This window comes from Papio anubis, chromosome 6 (assembly GCF_008728515.1).
Source record: "Papio anubis isolate 15944 chromosome 6, Panubis1.0, whole genome shotgun sequence".
In the NCBI taxonomy this organism is placed as follows: Eukaryota; Metazoa; Chordata; class Mammalia; order Primates; family Cercopithecidae; genus Papio; species Papio anubis.
In genome coordinates, this window is record NC_044981.1 from 117,100,629 (window position 1) to 117,119,456 (window position 18,828).

Sequence of the window (18,828 nt, forward strand, 5' to 3'; positions counted from 1 at the left end):
AGGACTTTGGGTATCTGCCTCTTCTGATGTCAGATTTGTTTTAATGTCACATTTTCAGAGAGCACCTTCCTGTCTTATCTAAAGTCTCCTTCCCCTGTAATTCTCTATTTTAATTACATGTTTGTGTCCTTAAAAGCACATTACAAATTAATTCTATCTAATGTATACATTTGGCAAATGTATTTGTTTGTTGCCTGTTTTCCTCAAAGAATGCAGGCTCAAACAAAGGGATACTTTGCCTTGCTTACTGTTGCTCACTATTGGTTGTTGAATTACTGGCAAAAAGTAGGCCATCATTTCACATTTGTTGAATCAACAGAATTACTTTAAAACAAATAGAAAAAAGGTCACATATTTAATTTTTTATTCCTTGGTCTTTTGTGCTTCCTAATTCAATATGCAAGGGATTGATTTTAAACAAGTCCTTTCAAATTCACTAAGTAGAAAAAAATTAAATACGGCTTTTTAACATTTCAAAGAATGCTCAGCATTGGAAACAACATTAACAAACCACTAGTCTATTTTCAAGGCACATTTTGTTTAAATCTGTATCAAGGTAACCAAGTCGTAGCCTGATTATTTGCCTCAATCTCTGTGCTGCCTCATAATTGACTTTAAGGAAACAAAGGGTGCTACTTGCCTTATTTACAATTATAATCTGTTGATATGACATCTAAATCAAGTTTCAGGGCTATATATGCTCAAAAACAAGAAGGCCAAACTCTCTTGGACTCAGTCTTATGAAGTTGTGAGTTTGAGAGACTGCTTTTACATTAAGTGATTCTCCATTAAGGTTCATTCTCTGAGAGTCATGTAAGAGGACCCAGGACTATACCACGTTTATTAAAACTAGATACCCCAGAACTCCAGTACCAAATCGTTAGATCAAGAAGGGGCCCACATATTTCAGTCATTTTAATCAGGGTCTAGTGATCTTTTCCCCCATGTGGGAGGTGCTCAGGTGATAGACGGAAGGACATCAGTGAAGGAAGGAAGAAGGATAGTATTGTGTAAAGAGAGCATTTGGGAACTACCATCAAATGCTAATTGTATTTGCAAGAATTCCAAACCTCAGGATGAATGGGGAAACAGATCTATTATAATGCTTTAAGGACGTCTGGTGTATGGATATTTGAAAAGAGTCTGGATGATTGAATGAATCTATTTTAAGTCTGAATGTTTAGACTTTATTGCTAAGTCTGCTTTAACAAAGTGCCACAGACAGTGTGGCTTAAACAATAGACGCTTATTATTTCACAGTTCTGGAGGCTGAAAGTCTGAGATCAAGGTGTCCACAGGGTTGACTCTTTCTAAGGGCTGAGTGGCAGCATCTGTTTGAAGCCATATTCTCCCTGTATCTTCACATTGTCTTCCCTCTGTGTCTGTGTTCAAACCCCCCTCTTATAAGTACACTAGTCATTCGAGTCAGTGCTTACTCTAATTACCTCAGTTTTACTTGATCACCTCTGTAGAGACCCTGTCTCCAAATATAGTCACATTCTCAGTTCCTAAGGGTTAGGACTTTAACATAGGAGTTTGGGGAGGGGGACACAAGTCAATCTATAATAGGCCTTTATAATTAATTTAATGATATGGCATTTTATAATATGCAAAATAAAAGAGCATTGTGTCAAAAATTATTTGCTTTCATATGGCTGTAAACTACATAGTATATCCCCAAAATGTAAGAAATGAACTAGACTTACAGAATTAACTTTTACTCTATATGAGTCTATGACTCATAAGAAAACTATAATAAAACTGTGTTTTAATAAAGAAGCTAATTAGTATCACTTTCTTAATTGGAATTTGTCTTTGAGCAGTTATTCAGCCTTAACTGGAGCCTATTATAAGTACCCTTTTGGGGTAGAGGTTTGGCATTAATAACTTAACACTGGATGCTAGAGGATAAATTTTCAGCAGAAGGAGCTGTATGTGCTACTGAGCCTGGAGCTTACCAGAAGTTGATTTTAATGTTTCTCTTGCTTTCCCACTAATGAGATCTAAATTATAGGACTTATGGTTAAAAGCCAGATCACATTTTAATTTCTCATTGAATTGCCCATAAAATATTAAATAAGATAAATGCAGCACAATTTTCCAACTTAGGAAATGTGCTTTTTTTTTTCTTTCCTTTTAAATTCTTAGCTGGGTTGTGTTAAGAGCTTCAGCAAAATCAATTTTCTCTATTTTTTGAAATGGTGCTCATTTGTATGGCTAGGAAGAGGGCGCTGCAATTCAACAGTTGGGATTTTTAGGTGTGATAAATAAACAAAAGCTGATTCCATTATTCCTGTGGTTTTCCTCATCTTTTTTTCTTTCTATGGATACAAAATAATGCTAATTTTCACCTTTAGGAAAAGGTTATTCTGCCATTTCTCATGGCCATTAGTGATGGAAGCTCTAATGTGAAGTATGTAGAATGGACTTGTCTCCTAATACCTTTTGTCTTTTAGACACCCACTTCTCCTGTCGATACCCTGTGATGATTTTTACAAAGTGCTTGGATGCTCATTCTGCCTGATGTATTCATTATTGCCAGTGAGGCTTCCTTTCACTGACAGCTGAGCCTCTGATGCATACGCTTCAGTAGCTGTTGGACCACAGGCCCAAGACTGATAGGTTAAACAAATATTGTAGTATTATGATATGATTACCTGGAACCACAAATCCAGATTCACTCAAATGAATTAAATTGATTTTGATTTGCAGTCCAAGAAAATAAGGTTCCATAATTTCAGCCATCTGCTCTTTCCCCTGGTCTTTACCTAAGTTGTAATATTACTTGGGTAGATTTTATTTATTATATAATCTGATTATAGCACAGTAGAAATAGTCAAAACCCTAGTTAATAATTTTTTTCTACAAAAGTACATTCTTATGCATAGGACTATATTAAATATTTGTCATGACTCAGAAGTAGATTTAGTTTTGCCCAGTTAGAAGGTACTGTGCATTGAACACATGGATATACATTGTCTCTCATAACAAATGATTTCTCACTCCTCACTATCTAGTAATTATTTGTAGTCTTGACACTATTTTTTAGATAAAGATAAGAACTTACCTTAATTTGTAGATATGTGAGACTGAGGAAGCCCATTTTTTCTCATCTCCATATTTTTTACTGATATTAAAAAAAGGTATTGGGCTCTATATATTAAGCTTCCCTTACATGCATATGGTGACCTTGGACTGGTGGTCCAAGGTGGTTCTGGAATCTTCTGCATATGTAATCTGGTTAATTTCTAAACAGACCAAAAATCAAATAAGCTACAGAATTATAGGCCTAACTCCCAAGCCTCACTATAAGTATCTCTGAGGTGGATCCTGGTAATAGATGTTTTTATAAAAGTACCTCATGTGACTTGAATGCATAGTCAGGTTTGGGAACTTCTGTCCTGAGCTGACTGAGTGTCAATACCCTTTTGGTTCAGTTAGCATCTCTTTATCTTTCCAAATAGTCTATAGTGGAGCTGCCAGAAATCTCTGAGTTCATGATTGATTACTTATGAAACAAGTCTCTGGAAGTTTTATGATATAATTGTAAGCTATAACTTTTGTTCCATTATATCTTTGAATTTTGGTATGTCTTGCATTAAAACTACTCTTATAGAGAATTTTTATTCTCTAATCTCATATTTCAAGAGGCTTCTTTTCACCCTAAAAATCCTGATTTTAAAAGTTGCTTAAAATAACATTGATACCAAGAGAAGACTAAAACTGAGATGAGATGATTAAAAATGAATTTTAAATGGTATCAAATTATCCTCTTTTGAATTAATAAGTAAAAGTTTACTTTTTAGAAAGCATATCATGCATCTTGTTACCCCCAGTGAATCCTGTAACTAGAAATATATCACCTACTTTTGGAAAACAAACTGAAGTAGGATGCATATGAAGGGCACTTTAGCCGTCTGATTAAGCAGAAGCCATTGATGTGTTTGTTTCCAACAGGCCCAGTCTCTGTCTGTGCATCCCATATAAGATTCAGTACAAATCACTTTATAACCTTACTTTTCTATCTTTCAATATAGTGTTTGTTTTCAGAGTTTATCTTTAGTTATCTGTCTCTTAGGTTTAGAACATCTTGTTTTAAAATATCAGAAATTATTTCATACTCATTTCTTAAATATGGACTCTGACTTCCACCATATCTGGATGTATATTTTAAGGGCCTATTTCCATCAGAAATGTTATGTGTGAAATATATGTGTTAAGCTACCAGCTTTGAGCCTGTTTATCTTTGACTAGTTCTGAGTTTCCCTATCACCTTAAAAACATTTGAAGGCCAGGGCTGAAGGAGATGTTAGAATAACACCTCTTTTAGCAACACCATGTGACTCTATAGACTGACTGGTTTGGAATATGCTGACTCTGATTTCTAATATTGCAGGCTCAAATGTCCTAATTTACCCTTTGTGTATCTCTATGAACTATTCTGGAGCCTTTATGTAACCTTGTGTGAAAAATCAGTCCGCCATTTTGTTGTGGCATTTACTGACTAGCTAAATACTAACTAGTGCCCACTCAAAGAATGCAATATTCAAGAAAATGCTGAGTGCTATTTGGATTTTAGCTTGCCTGTCAAGAATATTCTCTTTAATATTTTACCAGTCCTCTTTAAAATTTTGCCAGTAAAAAAAAATATTCATTACTATCTTATAATAGTTCCTATATCTTGGTTATATAATGGAAGTGTCCACTTCCCTCTTTTCCAGCTTAGGAGCTTTAGTGTGCTCAGTTCAACCCCAAAGTATACATATGGGAGCCCAGCACTATCATCTCGCTAGGCATCCAGCAGGTCTGTGGGTAAGGGATCTTTAAAAGATCTGGAAGGAGGGTTGGGAAATCTAGATAGAGGCAGGTCTCACTCAGCAGCCAGAGGGAAGGGGCAATCACCAAGTGGGTGTGAATTTTCCCCCTGAATACTCAGTTCTCCATGTCCTGGTGAAGCACGACTCTTGGGCACCCTGTGAGTATCCTTGCTCAAGGTCTTTCTCTCAGTCCACTGGGTCCAGTGGAGTATCTAAGAATTATCTGGGGCCAGGGATAAGATGAAAGCCTTGGATTTCATGTCCGTCTTTCCATCACCATTAGGTCTTTTACAATGTCTAACTTTTCTTTTATCATTTTTTTCCCATAATAATCCTCGATAAGGATTTCCACAAGGAAATTCCTAATAACCCTTTAGACAAGAACACAAGCAGGAAAAAAACAGTTTATCCTCTTCTGTAGGGGAAGCAGGGCTCAGGCTTTAGACAGATAGTGCCAGATCTTCTGAGATAATTGTCATTGATTATGGGTCATGACCACATTAGAGGATTAGTAATTGGCTTCTCCTGTTAACATCAACAATGACAACAACCACCAAAAGGAAAAAAGTAAAAATAGGGTATTTTCTATTCTGCAGCATTCAAATGAATATAGGAAACAATGAAAAATTAACTGAATAATCTTTACAATGCAATGCAAAGTAAATTACAAAAATAAGTAAATCACTGTAACTAGACATAAAATCCACTTGCATTTACTGTGCATCCACTGGTTTCAGTCCAATTCAGATGTATTATTTAATTGTATTTATTCCTTACAAGATTTTTATTTGTTATTTTTAGACCCATTCTAAAGATGAGCACACCAACAGGTTAGAGCTGATAAATAACTTGGCCTAACATCAGACAATTATTACTAAATATGTTAACAAAATCTTTTATTTTTATTTTTATTTATTTATTTATTTAATTTGAGACAGTCTTGCTCTGTCGCCCAGGCTGGAGTGCAGTGGTGTGATCTCGGCTCACTGCAAGCTCCACCTCCCGGGTTCAAGCTATTCTCCTGCCTCAGCCTCCCGAGTAGCTGGGATTACAGGTGCCCACCACCACGCCCAGCTAATTTTTATATTTTTAGTTGAATCGGCCAGGCTGGTCTAAAATTCCTAACCTCAGGTGATCCGCCTGCCTTGGCCTCCCAAAGTGCTGGGATTACAGGCGTGAGCCACTGCATCCGGCTGGATAAACATATTTTATTTTATTCCAAAAGGAAATTATGTTGCTATTTCCCTTTCTTACCTTGTAGCATTAGATGAAACCTATAGAACAATGCTAGGTACTAATAGAATGAATGTTGATTCTAATTTTATTTAAAAGAAGTCTGTTGTTTGTTAGCTTCTGCTCTGTAGCGTATTTTGAAAGTCTCATACTATTTGAAATTTTTATGTAGACTTTTAAACCAGAATGCCTGCTGAAATTTGTTTTTCAGAATTTATTTATATAATTACAGGAATTTTCAACTTTAATTTGTTAGTATTTGAAGTCTGTTGATGGATTTTTATCATGTGGAGCCATATATGCATTCATGGAATAAGTACATCTTGGTAGACTTATTTTAATATATTGCTTGATTTGGTTTGCAGATGTCCATTTCCTGGTGTTCTAGTTAATTGGATTACTTGCTTTCCCCAAAGCAGCATCACCAGTACTTTTTCTTTCAATAATAACATTGGTGCTTATATTCTAAAATATCTAGCTTTTCCTGTGCCAGACTTAAAGGTTAGTTATATTTTAATACTACATATTTTTATGCAGCTCCTTAAACCTCAAATCAGAACAACACTAGTAATAGTTGACTCCATATGTTCTCATTAGAATTCTACCAAATATCTGGCTGGGTAGCTGCCCTCGTCAAGTGGAACATGTAACCATCAAACTGAAGCGTGAACTGGGGATTACAGCTGTAATGAATTTCCAGACTGAATGGGATATTGTACAGAATTCCTCAGGCTGTAACCGCTACCCAGAGCCCATGACTCCAGACACTATGATTAAACTATATAGGGAAGAAGGCTTGGCCTACATCTGGATGCCAACACCAGATATGAGCACCGAAGGTAAGGATCAGAACTGTTCTGCCTCCTTGCTGTGTTTCAGAGAAACCCTTGCTTGCTTGCTGTCTGTCTCTCTGTCTGTCTGTCTATCTATCTATCTATCTATCTATCTATCTATCTATCTATCTGTCTATCTATCTATCATCTATAATTTAATATCTTAAAAATGAATGGTAGAAATAGAATATAAGATTTTAGATTTAATATATATGATACATATGTTTTGACACTGTGGCTAAGATGCTGTTTAATGTGGCTTCTTTGTTTATTCATTCAACACATATTTATTGTGTATGTACTGGGTATGCAGCATTATGCTGGTAGCTAGGAATACAGCAGTAAAGAAAGACAGGCACAACTTCTGCCCCCACGGAGCGCATTGTCCTATAGGGATGACAAATGTTATAGAGGTTTAAAACTATGATGAATTTTTTTGTTAGAAAAATACATAGGTATTGCTATGAGATTATGTACAGGTAATCAGGCCAAGGAAGGGGGATCAAAGAGGGTTTTCTTGGAAAGTAGTGTTTGGACTAAGATCTGAGGTTGTCTGAAGGAAGAGTAAGTGGAGAGAGTGTCCCAGGCAGAAGCAGCAGCTTAGAAGAATCCTTGTGGCAGGAGAGAGCACAGAGCATTGCAAAAACTGAAAGACCAATGTGGCTTGGATCAGAGAATGAGGAAAGATGATCCTGCAGGATTTGAGGGACGAAAAGCACTTTAGACGCTATAGGAAGAAGCAGTTGTGCAGTAATACGAGTTCAACACTAATTACAGCACAGAGAGGAACAGGTAAGAGAGGAGTGAGGACCGTGCTGGAGGAGGGTTGTGCATGGGAAGAGCACATTCTGGGGAGCGACAAAGGGAGGCTGCATGAATGCCATGGCACTTGAGGTGGGCATGGCTTTGATAGGTAGATGTGGAGGGAGAAAGGCCATGCTAGGGGGAAGCAGCAGCACAGGTGATGGCACAGAAACATGGAATTTTAGAGGAATGATACGGATTTTAGCCCGGTTGTAGAATAGGGTACTTGTCAAAAAGGAATGGAGATAACTACAGTCGGGAGGAGAGAACCCAGTTACACCGATAGTATCAAGCAGCTGTCAGCAGGGGGCAGCAGAGAGCTTTGGAAATGGGAGAGGCTAAGGAGTTTTGTGACCTCCTCTACTGGGTAAAGGACAGTGATATCCAGCTTAGAGACATTTCTATCTTTAGCCCTCTTCCCCCAAATGTATATTATGTACAAAACACTCTCCTAAGCAATTTACAAGAATTAGCTTATTTAATTCTCATAATAAGACTCCAGGCAGATATTGTAGCTGCCTCCGTTTTGCAGACGAAGAGGCTAAGGTATGAAAAGTTATTGCCCATGTCATAGAACTAAAAGAGGCCCATTCGGAATTTCAAGGCTGTCAGTCGGACCCAAAACATTGCTCCAGAGAGCAACTTTACCAGCTTTGAAGCTTCTCCCTGCATTCTTACACAAACGCTTCAGGCAGGTGCTTCAGACCCACGCAATTTCAACCCCTTATGTTCACGATCATCTGGAGTTAGGCAGAGCCTACAAATTTCAAAGGAAGTAGCTTGTCTCCCCAAGAGTGAATGGTCTGCAAGATAGAAGGCCATGAGGACCACAGGAAACCTACATTCCTGGGCCTTGCCCACCTGAGGCCTTTATGGATCTCAGGTGGTCCTCCTGGCCAGGCTGGGCCCCTTTGTTGGTCTGTGTCTGAGCTGAATTATCCTTGGGGATGGGTATTTTTGTTCCTGAAGGTGGAGAGCGCTGATGACAGTCTGGTTATTCCTCTTGGTAACCTGATGTAAGGAAGCATGATTTAGCTGTAAGAGCTCTGCCCTTCTTCAATTAAGAAAAAAAGAAAAACTTCATTTGCAAAGATGCACATTGGTTGAATCTAGGTGATATTCACCTTGTCCAGCTGGTTTTCCTGGTTTCAAAACAGAGAAGATAGTTAGGATTTGTAGAACTGTAGCTTCCAGAATGCATTTTGATGTTAGCATCTCTGAATCTGATTTGACAGCATCGTTATCCCATTGGAGAATGATGTGAGATGAGGATAGGAGAAGTTGGGCTGCCAACTGTGCCACATATCCCCTGCCATCCCATCCCAACCCACACACTGATTACTTGAAGGCTCTCCTGACAAATCGGTAATTTGCTTGATAGTTTGGGACTCTGCGGAAGCCTGAGGGAAAACTATATCCCCAAGGACCCATTGTCATTATATTCACACCTTTTTTGCGGTCAGTGGGTCAGCAGGTCACAGTCCTAACTGCTAGTGCAGCAGCAGAGCTTCTTTCAGGCTGAGACAGTGCTGTGGCATTTGAGCTGCAAAATGCAAGCTTCCACTTTAGATAAAGGCCCAGCTGTAAGACCGACTAATGGATTTCTTTGTCTTGGCTTAACCGGGGTCGGGGGTGGGTAATCCAAGGGTTAACAACCACTTTTGAGTGGGAGGGGAACTTTTTATCAATAGACCGATCTCTGTGGCTCACAGTGTTAGCCCAATGAACACATAGATTAATCAGCTGAATATTTTTAGAACTCTAGAGAAAAACCCACTTGGAAGTGTTTTGAGTTGCAGCATAATGCTGTCAGTTGAAGTCTGAGAAAGAAGACAGTTTGTTAGGCTTGACTGTCACTGCTGGTTGTCACAGACCTGTTACAATCAATCGTGTGATCGATCCTTACACTTGTGCACTTTGTCGTATATGGAAGGGTGGTGTAGATTTCTCTTTCTTTTTTTAATCTTTTATAAACATTTTGGTTTGTGTCTTTCACCTAGGGAATGAAAATCTGCCAAATCTAACTCACCTGAACAAAACAAAATGAAACAGATCTCATTAAAATTTTCTTTGCATAGAAAGTATTCAGGTTGTGTTTTGACCTTTGTCACTGCAGCGCTATTTATAACAAATGTCTAGCCTTGCCTCCCAAATGAGTTCATAGGCTTCATGAAGTCCTCAGCTACCCCTCTGTTGTCAAAGTCTGACTTCTTTTCCCTTGCTCAACACACTGAATTCAGCTCTCCCATTGCATAGAAATGCTAACCTTGGAGCCAAGACACCTGGGCGTAAGCCTTGTCACCACCGGGTAGCTGGGAGGATATCACCAGGCTAGTTCATGCATTAAGAAAATGAAGATAGTATTTTCCACCTTACAGGGCTATAACAGTAGAATAAGATAATTGATAAGAAAGGGCTTTGAAAATCACAATGTTGGAACTATAGGATTAGTTCCAAGTCTTTAAGTTTCTACCAAAGGATGTTATAGATAACGTGGATCCTATCTATATTACACTTCAAAGATGGAAAAAAGATATGTCCCCCAAATAATATATTCATCATATATCTGCTCCTGGAGTAAGAAAGTGTGTGTGTGTGTGTGTGTGTGTGTGTGTGTGTGTGAGAGAGAGAGAGAGAGAGAGAGAGAGAGAGAGAGAGAGAAAGAGAGAAAGGCTGAAAGCTGTGGATTTCTTTCAGGATCAACCTTAGATAAAGCTTATCTTTAGGGCCTTTTGACCCTCTCTTTTATCTCAGGCCCTAATGCCTCAGGCTACTTGACTTACCTGCCCGAATGCTCTACCTCTCCCTCCCTCACAACCTTGGCTGGCTCAGTAGTGCTTTCAGAAAGCTTTTAATCAGTCCAGAGTCAGATTAGCCTGGAGCAGGTGTGAACCACAAGTTAGGTTAGAAGTGCTTAGTAGTGTCTCAGATCAAATAGGTTTTTATTGCTGTTTTTCTAGTCTTGTGTTTATTCATGGACTTAATGAGTGTGTATGGAGCATCTATTGAGAACCAGGGCCTGTATTAAATTACAGAGTCAGAAACACAGAGGGTAGAATGTCTTGTTTGATCTGCAAAGGGTTTACAGTTTGCAACTTAGTTGTCAACATTTAAAGTTTGGAATGTTTTACATTAAAAGAACTGGATTTCTGTCTTGAGGTTTTATTGTTTTTAAGAATGGCAACATCAAATTAAATTCTACGTGGAACCTATCTATAGCTGCTCTGGTTGACACTGGCTCTGCTGAGCTGGGCACATCAAGATGACCCTCCTGGGAACCCTCTTTCTATTCCTTGGTGGGTCACATATTAGGTTAGGCTTCCTAGAATAGGTTTCAAGCAGAGAGAGATGGTCCTCTTGAGAGGGCTCCTCTAGGGTGGGGCAGAGGTGTTAATCTCCAGGGAGGACATTATTCCTACCCAGGGTAAGACCGCCAGCATGGGCTGGTAAGTGAGTGCAGAGGGACTGACTGAGAATCCAGATTGACAAGATGGGGGCCAACAAGTACCATTAACCAGGTGGATTAGAGAAGGACCACAGTACAGTGGTTAAGACCTGCGGCTTCAGAGTCACGCTAGCTGAGTTTGAGTGGCCACTTAGGGAATAACCTTGGGCAAATGTCTGTGCTCAATTTATTAATATATAAATTGAAGATCACAATAGTGCTGACCCCATAGTTGTTAAGAGGTGGTTGTAAATGAGCTAGCACGTGTAAAATGTTAACGACAGTGCTGGGAAGGTAGAAAGGGCTCAATAAATGTTATCTACCATCAACCAAAGAGGGTGATTTGCAGTCACAAGAGATCAAAATAAACCAGGCCTCCAGCTGTGGCCAGGCTGAGATGAGTGGGCACCCTGGACCACCTACTTCTCTGGTACCCTTCTTTTTTAGATGGAGTCTCAGTCTCTCCCCCAGGCTGGTGTGCAGTGACATGATCGTAGCTCACTGCAACCTCCCCCTCCCTGGTTCAAGCAATTCCCCTGCCTCAGCCTGCTGAGTAGCTGGATTACAGGCATATACCACCAATCCTGGCTATTTTTTTTTTTTAATTTTAGTAGAAACAGAGTTTCACCGTGTTGGCCAGACTGCTCTTGAACTCCTGACCTCAGGCAATCCGCTCACCTTGGCCTCCCAAAGTGCTGGAATTACAGGCATAAGCCACCATGCTCGGCCTCTGATACCCTTCTTATTTATTTATTTATTCTCTATGTTTTTTAAATGTTTGTTCATCCTTCAGTGCAATGATTGAGTGATTCTGGGAGAAGATCACTGATGGCTGTGCCCGATGCTGAAATCTGTGTGAAGCTGGGAGCCTTGAGAGCTTCGATGTTTGCTGACATATACCTTTCAGGAGTATGTGCCTGAGATCACAGAACCTCAAACTAACACATGTCACTTTTTAACGTCTAAACTATGTACATACCTCTTGAAGAATCTTTTACAGATAAAATGAAAAGGGAAATGTATTGCATCATTTGCAATATTTGGTGCAGACCCACCCTAGGGAAACCTCTGGCCAGAGAACAGGTCTGGGGAAGGGATCTTGACTGGCACCAGGGAAGATCTTGTTTGCAAGCCAGTTACACTGATGCTGTATGCGCTGAGTGCGAGGGGCTGGGACTCTGAGTCCAGCAGCTCCTTCTGCTGATGACCACTGTGGGCTATTCACATACTGGGCATCTGAGGAAAGCCTGAACCTACGTTAAATGATTCTTCTTTGTTTCCTGCCAAGGCACGTAGTATCTAGAGACAACCACCGCAGGGAGCTTGTCAGGTGATGCTAACTGTGGCAGGAGCAGGAAGAACCCATGCTTCCAGCTTGAGCAGCAGAGTTCTCCTCCCACCCAGCTTTCCCAGGAGTGAACCTCTCATACCCTCAGCAGAACAGAAGCCCCGCAGTGGAGCAGGCCTCTCCCTTCTCAGCAGGGCTGATCCATCATACATCGGAGGTTTTGCTCCTCTGATCCCCCAGCGCAAATGGTGGATCCGCCATGCAGTGCTCTCCCTGAGACATGCTGAGACATCTCACTGTCACACATGATGCTCTCACCATCCTGTTGCATCTCCAGTGATATTTTAGTACCTCTAGGAGGGCACCATGAGTGGCAGGCCTACCTCACTGTCATCTCAGAGTGTCCTGGAATCAGGTGTGGAGGTTTAGATGAGTTAAAGTTCATGGTTCAGTTTGGACTGTGAGGAATCAGATATACATAGAAGCTGGTAACTCTCTAATACAAATGCCTTCGGGGACCAGGCAGGGAACAACAATGTATGGCAACAGGTGAGAGAGGGATGGAGCTCAAGAAACCGAACCTGTGTCCTTCCTGCCTGAAGGCATTCCAGGTACATTCTAAACTGCTGTGTGGAGCGTGCAGTGTTAGATCTCTTCACTAGGGGGTTAACAGAGCTCCAGCAACAAGATAAGAATATTATCCTGGCTTCCATGTGAACTCTGCCCCTTCTCAGAGCTTGATGAGCCTGAAGCTGAGGTAGATGCCTGGCTAGATGGAATGGCCAGTGAGAGGCCTTCAAGCCACATTGTGGTCCTTGGTAAACTCCGTCCTTCTCAGGTGCTGATGCCTCATCTCAGTGTGTTGTGTTGGCTCCTTCAGGGGCACTTGTATTTCACCAAAGGACATCTAAAGAGGGAAATATAAACTTAGGGGAGTTGCTGTCATGGGAGAATTCTAGGCCTCACGGCAGATCCCCAGGTGAAATCTTTTGAGGGACGGTTGTTCCCATCTCTTTGGTCATCCCATAAGGATAGCAATGTGAAGGCCACACAGGGCTCTTGTATGTGACCATCAGAGTATCCTTTGGGGCCACTGTGTTCCTGTAGCTAGAGAATGCCAAGTCACGAGCATAGAGCTGTAACCCAGGACACTCTCATTTCCCTCTTCCTTTCCCTTTGAAATAATTTACATTGACCACCCCCTGGAAAAAAAAACAAAACAAAACAAAACAAAAAAAAACAAAACAACGAACTTACAAAATATCTCTGTACTGAGAACCTGTGAGCAGGAGAAACTTCAGGCATCCAGGAGCTCTAAGAAGTGACTGTGGTACACCTCTCTGTCCCACGGGATGAGAGAGCGGAGCAGAGTCTACCAGGCCTCAGCAGGGCATAGCGTGTCCTCTCCTGGCGTGATAAGAAGACATTTGAATAATCTAATAATCAAAATGGTAACCTTGAAATGGTAATAGCTATAAACCCCAAATTATATAATTATATAATTTCCTGAAAACAGAAATTAAATCAGTTTTAGCATTCATCATATCTTGAGGGAATAAATGAACAATTGGTTATCCCATCTGTATCAAATAATGTTAACCATTCCATCAAACAAATGAAAATGAGCATATGTTGAATGAACAGATTGATTCCTTTAATTATTATGGGCCACTTCTGTGTTTTACATTTAGCTGGAAGATACTTTTGGATTCACTGTAATTCAGGTGGCCAGACCTGACAACTTTTTTTTTTTTTTTTAATCCTCTAAAATTCTGACCATCTGCAAACACTTTTGATGTGAAAGTGCATTCTGATGACAGGTGATAGGTCACTTTTCTTTGGAGGGATATTTGCATGGATGGCGAAGTCACCCAAAGGAGTAGCAATACCCAGGGAAGGATTAGAGAGGGCCTCTCCCTCTGGAATGCTCTTTCCACTTTACTATTATCAGGTTGTAAAATGATCTCACCTTTTCCTTCACAATGCAGGAAGAAAGCAAAGTCTCTTATCCCTGCCTGGCCATGTGCATCCCTGTGATTTCAGGCTGTGGAGGAGATCTCAGTGGCGGTATCTGGTGGTTTATTATTCACATGTGTGCTGTGCTTTCCCCACCGCAGGTCGAGTGCAGATGCTGCCCCAGGCAGTGTGCTTGCTGCATGCGCTGCTGGAGAAGGGACACATCGTGTATGTGCACTGCAACGCTGGGGTGGGCCGCTCCACCGCAGCTGTCTGCGGCTGGTTCCAGTACGTGATGGGCTGGAATCTGAGGAAGGTGCAGTATTTCCTCATGGCCAAGAGGCCAGCTGTCTACATTGATGAAGAGGCTTTGGCCCGTGCACAAGAAGATTTTTTCCAGAAATTTGGGAAGGTTCGTTCTTCTGTGTGTAGTCTGTAGCTGGTCAGCCTGCTTCTGCCCCCTCCTGATTTCCCTAAGGAGCCTGGGGTGATGTTGGTAAAATGACCTAGAAACAAGGATTCTACCTAAACTGAAAGGACGTGTGACTTCCCCCAAGCCAACCACTTTCATCTGGGATGACTTTCGATTATGCTTTGTTTTGGGGCTGTATTTTTGAAATACTCTACAAGAAAGCTGTGACTCACACATGAGAAGAGGCATGAAGCAGTTAGGCTGTACATAAGACAGAAGGGTAATGAGTGCAGTTCCTGCTGCCTGCGGGCAGATGAGGCCTTTGCTTTACAGCACTGCATGTGTTGCACGATGGATCCATGACAGCACTTTCCTGTTGCACTGAAACTCTTGGCCATACAGAGGAAAAGATATGGAACTATGTGGATTTCATCACTAGTGTGTGTGCGTGAGCTGGTCAGTTGCCAAAAGAAGAAATAAGGTTAGAAGCCTGAACCGTTACAAAAGAAGAGCTCACTGTGGTCAAAAAATGATGGCTTTCAGGACTTCATTTTTATCCTGCCTCACAGTTGTTAAAGTCTATTCCAAGACATCACCTTCCTTCTCTACCCAACAACCCTCTGTAACAACCAAAGTAGAATTATCTCTCATTTGTTGTTGTTGTTGTTGTTTTCCCTCAAAACTGCCAAACAAAGCAAAAAATACCCTTGTTTTTTATAGTTGTGATATCAAGAAGTTAAATTGACCCTTAATGGGCATAGGTAGCTAGCCCAAGGTCTCATGACCAGTCAAGGGCAAGCTAGAGTTAATAGTCTATTTGACTCAGTGCTGTTTTCAACACAACTTGTTTTCCCAGCACCATGTAGTGCATTCAGTTTTGTCTTTCTAAGGGTATGGTCGATATGCCTGCAGGAGTTTCCGTAGCGAGACACAGAATAGTGTTCTGATCAGTTGCCAAAGAATCTAGGAAAGTAGTTGTATTTTGTGCAAGCTAATTTAAAAACATGATGGGCTGTTTTAAGACCAGAGTGGGAGTTCATGAGAGGACCTATACTACCGAAAGAGCCCAAACGACCAAATCCATGGATAATTGCTTCACAGCCTCGGCCATCCTGGCTCAGCCCTCAATTTAGTATAATATGCAGTTCCTGTGCCTCCAGACTATGCAGCTCATCACCCTAGGTTCTACAGGAAATACAGAGATGAACAACGTTGCCTTCAAAAGTGTGCTGCCTAGAAACAGACCTGCATTCAACAACTGCAATGCAGGGTTGGACCATGAATGATATGCTAGAATAGAAAAAAGAGACGTGTTTTTTTCAATTGAGAGCCTCTATGTGCAAGGTGATTTATAATCATATCCAGTTTAATCTTCACAATATCCAATGAAGAAGGTCTCATTATCTCCATGATAAAGATGGGAAACTAAGGCTCAGAGGGGTTAAATCAACTGTCTGTTGTCACACGATGAATAAATAGATGCAGTGAGATACAAAGCTAGATTTGATTCAAAGCCCTTACTTTCTTAATTAAACTATGATGTGCATTTATTTTTCTGCACCTTCCTTTCTTCCACAAACACATATTGATAGATGCAAGAGACTCTTATTTAGAAGGTGTGGGGACAAGAAGGATACAAGGTAAGTTTCAGTGGAGCTCAGAGGACAGGGAGATATAATTGTGGCACTTAGGGGAGATGACATTTGCTTTGGGCAGAGGCAGCCGGCCAGGACGCATTTCCCGTATAATTTTACGAAGTTAAATTTATAAGCTAGCATTAAGTAAAGTGAAGTCCAGCTCCCTTGCTAAAAATAACTAGAGGTAATAATTGGTATTCAAGTAACTCATTTACAGTCATAATGTGTCGTGAAAATTTAATCTTAAAAATGGAATTTTAAACTATGTGTGCGTGTGAATTTCTTTAATGTCTAATCTAGCTTCATAATTTCCATGATACAAAGATCTTTTCTCAGGTGGATTTTTCCCTTTGTTCCTTCTGCTCTGATAGACAAAATCATTTTAGGACTCTTAAAGAATGTTTTGGAATAAATCATCCTTTCCTCAATGAATGGGATGTCTAATGTATTTCAAAATCACCCAAAACTTTTGGTAAATAAAAACATTTAAAAAGACCTTTCTGTACAGGATTTTTAAAATGTTATCAGCTTAGTCTGAAATCTAGGACAAACTGTGTTTCCTTATTTGTAAAGGGGGCAATCCACTGAGCTAAATTGTTTCTTTTTTCTTGTCACCCTTCCTCTGTCAATTAACTGATCAAAATTGGCAGTTACATGACAAAGGAAGTCAGAGGTGAGGGACCACAGAGAAGTGAGCATGAAAACTTAGAGTGTGTCTGAGAAAATCAAAGCAGATATTATGCCAGTAGCTGCTTGTCACTGGTGTTTAACAAAACTTTTCAATCACGGATTCCTCAAAGGTAATCATAAGAAGATTTCATTCATGGTGAAAGAATGTCCAAATGAGGTTGTTTTCCTTCAGACTTGAAACATTATCCCTCTATCATTCTGCTTGCCAGCATTAGGAAAAAAATCTAAAACACAACGCAAAACACTCTCTTTTGACCATCATTAAGGTGTGGTAAAAACCACTTGGCTTGGTGTAAGAAATAATGATGAAAAATGTGGTTAAGACTTTGGAAATGATAAGAAAGTAATGAAAGGAGAGATTTGAAAGTGAGTTAGGAAATAAGAAATGAAATGGAACTTGCCACACATGAAAAATCACTGAAGAGCTAAACGCAGAATCAGTTGGATCAGAAGTTAAAGCTGAAAGTATCTTTAGAAATAATCTCATGTAATGCCTTTATTTTACAGAGGAGCAAACAGACCCAGAGACATCAAATGACTTTTTCCTATTGCAAAGAGTTGTAACTAGGACCAAAGGTAAAGGATAAGTCAGGAAGAAAGGTTCGGAGATTTATTGTGATATTGAGACGTCATAGGAGAATTAATGGGAATGAGAGCAGACAGTATTGTTAGTGGGTAAGAAGTGGTGCAAGGATTAATAAAAATTGGAGTAAGAGGAAGAAAAATGGTTAAAATGAGAAAAAGTAAAGACCAGTGTCTTTTCCAAAAGAAGGAAAGGCAGGTGTTTTCTGTGGGGGTAAGAGCAAGAAGGCGTGACTATAGAAGCAGAGAGGGAGATTCAAGGTTATGTGCCCAGGAAAGAGATGTGTTAAGTGTCCGCTTGTTTGTCTGTGGGGCTAGATCACAGTAGGAAAAGGGAGCAGCTAGATGTAACTTGCTGAGCAAATCATGGCATAGGTATGCCGTCACTGAGTATCTGCTAGAAAAAGAAAAAAATTGACAGAAGATGAGACTGAGAATAAAGGGGAAAGGATTGATGACGCTACCTTAATTATAGCAATAATGACAATAGTAAGAGGAAGAACAACCGTAACAACAACTCTGTTCTTTCCTTCTCTAAATCTTTGTTCTGAAAGTCTTGCCTGATGCCATTAATGGAAATACACTTGCAGCTGCTCAGGACCCAAACCTCAGCGTCATCCATGACTCCTCTCTTTATTTCAAATGTCACATTCAAATCATCCAGAAATTCTGTTAAAGCATCTATAGCATCTGTGTTTTTCTTCCTTTACTGAACAACCTTGGTCAGAGCCAATGTGATCCCAAGACTAGATTTCAGAAATGGTCTTCTACCTGCTCTCCCTGTTTCTGGCCTTCCCTCCCAGCCCCTTCCTCTATCAAACTTACTCTCACATAGTGGTCAGGGTACTTCGATAAAAATGTAACTCATGTCATATCACTCCTGTGTTTGAAAGCTCCAACTACTTCTTACGTCACTCAGGGTAAAAGTCAAAGCCCTTTGAGGTCCTGTACAATCTGGTCACCTGTTACCTCTTGACCACATCTCCTACTTACTGCCTTCCACCTCTCTTACTCTACTCTAGCCATACTGGCCCTCTTGCTGTTCTTTGACTACTCCAGGAAGGCTCTGGCCTCAGGGCACATGCTCCTGCTATTCTCTTTACCTGGAATGCTGCTACTCCAGGTATGCAT

At 40.4% G+C, this 18,828-nt stretch overlaps 1 protein-coding gene across 3 annotated transcripts in view; it reads left to right on the forward strand.

Annotated features, from left to right (window-relative positions):
• The window catches only part of EPM2A (EPM2A glucan phosphatase, laforin), a 116,489-nt gene extending 99,563 nt beyond the window's left edge, over positions 1–16,926 (forward strand). For 2 of the 3 annotated variants that reach the window (XM_003898081.5, XM_031667364.1), the window contains exons 3-4: positions 6,648–6,889; positions 14,538–16,926. In XM_003898081.5, coding sequence (XP_003898130.2) covers positions 6,648–6,889; positions 14,538–14,815 — 520 coding nt within the window. In that variant the 3' untranslated portion in view covers positions 14,816–16,926. The remainder of the gene's footprint in view (positions 1–6,647; positions 6,890–14,537) is intronic. The other variant, XM_031667365.1, reaches the window with a different exon arrangement.
• The last annotated feature ends 1,902 nt before the right edge of the window (positions 16,927–18,828 follow it).